At 38.8% G+C, this 5418-nt stretch overlaps 1 protein-coding gene across 1 annotated transcript; it reads right to left on the bottom strand.

Annotated features, from left to right (window-relative positions):
• Positions 1–1115: 1115 nt before the first annotated feature.
• LOC146712142 (ladderlectin-like) lies at positions 1116–2716 on the bottom strand. Its single transcript, XM_085452620.1, has 6 exons — positions 2641–2716; positions 2493–2543; positions 2164–2273; positions 1925–2059; positions 1534–1645; positions 1116–1242 (listed from the first exon to the last, which is right to left on the bottom strand). Exons 1-6 carry the CDS (start codon positions 2714–2716, stop codon positions 1172–1174), a joined length of 555 nt encoding a protein of 184 aa, XP_085308746.1. The 3' UTR covers positions 1116–1171.
• Between the last annotated feature and the right edge of the window lie 2702 nt (positions 2717–5418).

Genomic DNA, 5418 nt, shown 5'->3' with positions numbered 1-5418 from the left:
TTTCTGCCCATATGGAAAAGAAATAGGAAAAACTTATAAAAGACCTGCATAAGATGTGGCCTGCTTCATATAGTGAATCATATCAGGCTTACGTGATTTACTCATGAAAGTGGCCACTTTCTCATTACTTTCACATAAGTATCCAAAACATACATGTTTCATTTATATGATTTTTCTAGGCATCTTATATCTGTTTTCACTCTTGTGTGCTGTTCATACAAGTTTTTTTTTAGCATTCTGCAGTGCATAGGCAGCGTGAGCTAGTGCATGAGGTTGAGAAATACTTTATTATACGTTTTTAAAAGTTTTAAATTGTGTAACAAAAAAATATACAAATACCAATTTAATAATTGTTTAAGTATTATTAAACAGCACAAGACACAATAGTAGGAATATGCTTGTTTGATATTTAGCAGAACAGTGTCCAAGATGTTTACTGATATACTTTCTTGCATTTGAAAATCACCGTTGGACTGAGTTTAACTGCATTAGAAGAAATGCTGATAGTTATTTTTTAGCCATACTTATAGTGTTTAAGTGTTCTACTATAAATCTCAAGTTCAAGGATGATAAAACATTAGCAAAATTTAAAATAGTAAGCTAACACAAAATTTATATATATTTTTATTTTGTTAGATTTCAAATCTTTTTCAGTGGATAAACCATTAGTATTGCTCACTCAGGAAAAATGAAGTCATCTGTAGTACTTTGTACTCACAATGATTAAGTCGTCCTAATTTAGTCATCAGGCGTTGTTAGTGTCTCTTTGTTTTCTAGTCAATGCGTTTGCATACGTTTTTTAAGCTCAGAGAACTAGTTAGATTTTACAGTGAGGATGTATGTGATATTTAAGAGCACACTAATAAGCATGAAGCATTTAAATGCACAGACCATTTTGATTCAATGCTTAAGATTTTAATGATGAAGAAGATGAGAAACAACAATTCATTCTGGGAAACAACGTTTTGCTAAACGCATTCTTTCAAGTGCACATGCAGTCTGCTCCTGTTAAAAGAGCAACTCCAGTTTATGTCACTTGTCGCTTCATTCCTTATGCAGCATTACAGTAAAAGAAAAGAAGTAAATCAAATCAGAACCAGATTCTTATTGTGATATATTAGAGGATTTGCTCTGTCGTCAGGTAGGCCACGCCTTCACGAGAGCCCAGGAATCAGCAGATGGCCCTGACACAAATAAATGGGTATTGGCTGTCACATCTCCCATCATTCCAACACTTGCTTCCTGTAAGTACACAAAATCAGCATGAACTGAAATCACAATCACATGGAGAAATGATCACTGATCTAAATATGTTGTTCTGTATAACAACAGCACCTGACACATACATGTGTTTAGTATTGCATCAAAACACTATGTAAATAATTAATATGATGGAAAAATGTACTGCTGACATTTTTTCACTCATCACTGTTTGTCACATTAAATGCATAAAGATTATTTGGGGGATTCTGGGTATTGTTTCCTTTTTTCTTTAACATTTATAGTGCTCTTACATTGTACTTTTAGGTTTACCTGAAGAATTCACCATTAAGCAATGCTCGTTTCCCCCAACGTTGTTAGGTTCTCCGTGACACCACTGCGTAAATGTGAAATAGGTTCCATCAATCCAAAACCAGTAATTCTCCTAGAAAACAGAAAAACGTAGGCAAGAATATGTTCACAAATAAGCTACAGTTCCAAGTTCTAAATGTGCATGTAGATACAATAATATGAAGAAGGAATTTTAAAGTCTTGAATAATCAGATCCCATCTTAAAGACCTCCATATCTACTGCAGGTGGGAACTAATCCCTGAGCCTGGTTCTGCCTCAGGTTTCTTCCTGTTAAAAATTGTTTTTCTTCCCCACTGTCACCACGTGCTTGCTAATGGGGGAGGGTCCTCTGAATAATGATAAGTGATATACCTGTTGACCATCTGAGCCACCAACCCATGTTAGTCCACTTTCACGAGAGGCACTAGATATGACGGCTCGAATGAACTGGTACTCGTCGTTGCTGTTTACAGATGCCAGGTTTGCATTCAAGGACTGGCAGATTCGCTACAATGGAAATCAACAGACTGAGTTTATAGAAATGACAACGTAAACAGAAAGAGTTAAGATTGCACAAAGGATAAATGATAAATTCACATCACTGCTTTTACCTGCGCCTGAGCCCAAGTCATTTGACGGTTATCGTAGAGAAAGCATCGATTCCCATACTGAGTCCAGCCGCTTGGACAAGATGCTGCTCTCTTCTCAACATGATGTTCTCCTGAAGACAATCAAAGAATATTGAGCTACTTTACTGTGTCGGAAAAAGTTTTTAAAATAAAAATTCATGAAAAATGTGTTTTTATCTGAGTGTTAAAGATGAACTTTTTTAAGTCCATCACACATGAAAACAAATTTATGAAAGCTGACGTAGGAAAGCTGATGTACTGATGATAAAAATGTGATTAGTTTTGGTTTCAAACCTGAAAAGTCCACTGACCTGCTGAAATTGATGCCTCTGTCCCATTACTGGCCACTTCATCTGGAAGTGCTAGACAACAGCAAATGTTGATTTTCATTATAATTTTCAGTTTAATATATTCATGCATAAGATGTATAGATGATGCTCAGTATACTGGAATACTCACCAGCAGCAGTGCCCAGAGCCACCATTGCGCAGAGAAGTGTAGACACAGTCAGCAGCTTCATGGTGATGTTTAGCATCTCTGTACAAATCAGAAAATTCAAAGTAGGTCGTTTATAAAAGAAAAGATAGACAATAATCTGACACTTCCCAGCAAGCATTTGATATAATACCTTATCTTCCCTGTTATCAGTGTCAGCTTGTAACTTCAGCCTTCAAGTGTGCAGGTGCTGAACCGAACACCAGCACTTATATACTGTTTCTGTACCTTCACTCAAAACCAAGAACAAACAGACTAAAATACACTGTTATTTATTTTAGCTCCATGCTTGCTGGCATTTCGCTTTATAACAATGGTTTTTACCTCCACCCAGATAAAATGTCACTGCTGTTTAATTTGTCATATTGACTGATGGTCAACACAGAGATACATAACCTCATCTTTGTGTCACACTGTTGTTTTGCATGGTGAAGGTAGCTGTCTTTTACTCATCATTATCCACACTAGATGAAATAAAACATGCCAACAGTGTGTTCCTTTGTTCTTCCCAGTAATGACTGGGGGCACCCCTGAAATTGGGGAGCAACCTGAACAGTGATTTGGTGAACAGCCAATTGGAAAATGAGACAGAAAAGGACAGTTTAGAATGACTTCCATGTAAAATAAAAGTCATTAGATGATCTATTAGTACACCAACTATATACATTTCAAGTGTGCAAAGAAAGAAAAGAAAAGGAAATAAAATGGTCTCTCAAACCTTTTTATAGAAGAACACAAAACCCAAGTCCTAACTCAAGCATGGAGCTTTAACAGCAGCCCAGAGGACTCGGCTGAAAACTGCTTGGAAACCAAAAACCTCTGTGAAACGGCGACAGAAGCATCTTTGTGCGTCTGCGGTTCATTAAGTACCTCCAGATTATGGCAAATGTCATCTTGATGATTTTCAAACTCAATATTGCCAAATAAAAAACCAAAAGGATATGGTTCAGTTGGACAACACACACACTTTCAGATTACCAGTCAGTGACATGCAGTAAATGGTGTGGGCTACAGTGTTGAAGACACAGCCACTGTGCATGATGCAGGCTCTCAGGTGAGCTATTAAAATGTTAGCTTCTTATAGTTAGTAAAGCACAAGCTTTTGAAATAAGTGTTTCCTAGCTTTAGTGGTCTTTTGTGCTACTGAGCCACGTGTTTTCATTTAGTAGTCTTAGGCTACGTTCACACTGCAGGCGAAAGCGCATCAAATCCAACTTTTCTGACCCTCTGCGACCATCTATCCCATCATGGTGTGACGCAGTGAAGCTGTCACTAATGCACTAGTGCAGCCTGCCTCACTTTCCCTGTTGCAGTAATGTTGAACCAAATCAGCGCACTTTGCTGAGCTGCACCTGTGCAGATGCAGCTGCAGCTGCAGTGTAATGATGCACTCAGGGAAAGACACTGACTGGCCCACACAGTTTATTAGCTGCACTCCTGCAGCAGCGCCCAGCTCGTCTACATGCGGCTCCAACCTTGTATTTGCTCTCATTTATTTTTCTGGGTTTCTGGCAGCATGTTCATATTTCTAACTTGTGTAATTTTGACAGGATATATTTTTATGGAGAGCAAAATATTTAAAGTTTATTTTTTGAAGTTTATTTAATAATATTCCTGTCTTTTTTTAATTCATATATATGTTTAAAAACATTGTTTTAGTGTTCAATAAATGTTTATCTTGTGTGGCCCGAGACCTAAAGTGTGCCTTGACCTTTGGCCCCCTGTGCGATTGAGTTTGCCACCCCTGACCCAGCACAACTGTTGGAACAATACAAGTAAGAATACAAGGCTTTAACTATGTCCTTATTGCAGCATTAATGAGCACAATAAAGCCAGCCTACTGATAAACATAAAGGCTGGTGAACAGATGATTTGTTTTTTTGTGAGACATAGAAAAGTTCTGGCTTCAGCGAACATGATTCAGGGTGAAAGGAGAAGACGTGGGTCAGGCAGCCAGGAGGAGCGGTGTGCCCAGAACCACACGAGGACCACAGAAGAGTGGCTCGTGTTCTTGGGTAAGCCACCCCTGCTGATACACGTGTCCTTCAACATGCAAAGTGCTGCTCATTGCTACATATAACAATTCTGGTGTGTTTGGTCCATTTCTTGGTCTTGGCTGCCCAGCTTGGCCTTACCTTGGCCTCAGAAACATTTCACGTCAGAGAGTACACGCCTGTCACATGTACGCCTTTTACTAACACTCAACAACAGCCTTCAGTAAGTCTATATATCTGAAGCTCTCACATGTACACAAGGCTAGTAGGTCATCCTGAGTTCATCAATATATGTTCGTTTCATCTGTCTACAGTCTGTCTGTGTGTGTCTGTGCCTGTGGGAGGTTGTCTGTGTGTGTCTGTGGGAGGTTGTCTGTGTGTGTCTGTGTCTGTGGGAGGTTGTCTGTGTGTGTCTGTGGGAGGTTGTCTGTGTGTCGCACAGAGGCTGAAAGGACTTCATCCCAATAATGTGTTTGTTGACTGTTATTTCTAAAAGCTCTTTGTTTCTCTCACCTCATCCCCACCTGTGAAAAGATGACTGAATTTCCCAGAGTTCGTTCTGTTGGAGGTTTATTTCCTTCTGCTGCTGCTCAGAGATCATCAGAATCTATAAAGGCCTAAACTAACAAGCTTTTCCACTGGGACATTATTTTCAACAGACCTGAACAGAGTATAAGAGGACAAGAGAACATGAGTGTTTGTGTTCTACACATAGAAGTGAAGCTCACACTGCAAACAAAGTTGTATA

Source organism: Copadichromis virginalis, linkage group LG3 (assembly GCF_057382275.1).
Source record: "Copadichromis virginalis isolate Kocher_CV1m ecotype Utaka linkage group LG3, C_Virginalis_male_GT1.1, whole genome shotgun sequence".
NCBI classification, from domain to species: domain Eukaryota; kingdom Metazoa; phylum Chordata; class Actinopteri; order Cichliformes; family Cichlidae; genus Copadichromis; species Copadichromis virginalis.
This window is presented reverse-complemented; position numbering and strand designations above follow the sequence as displayed.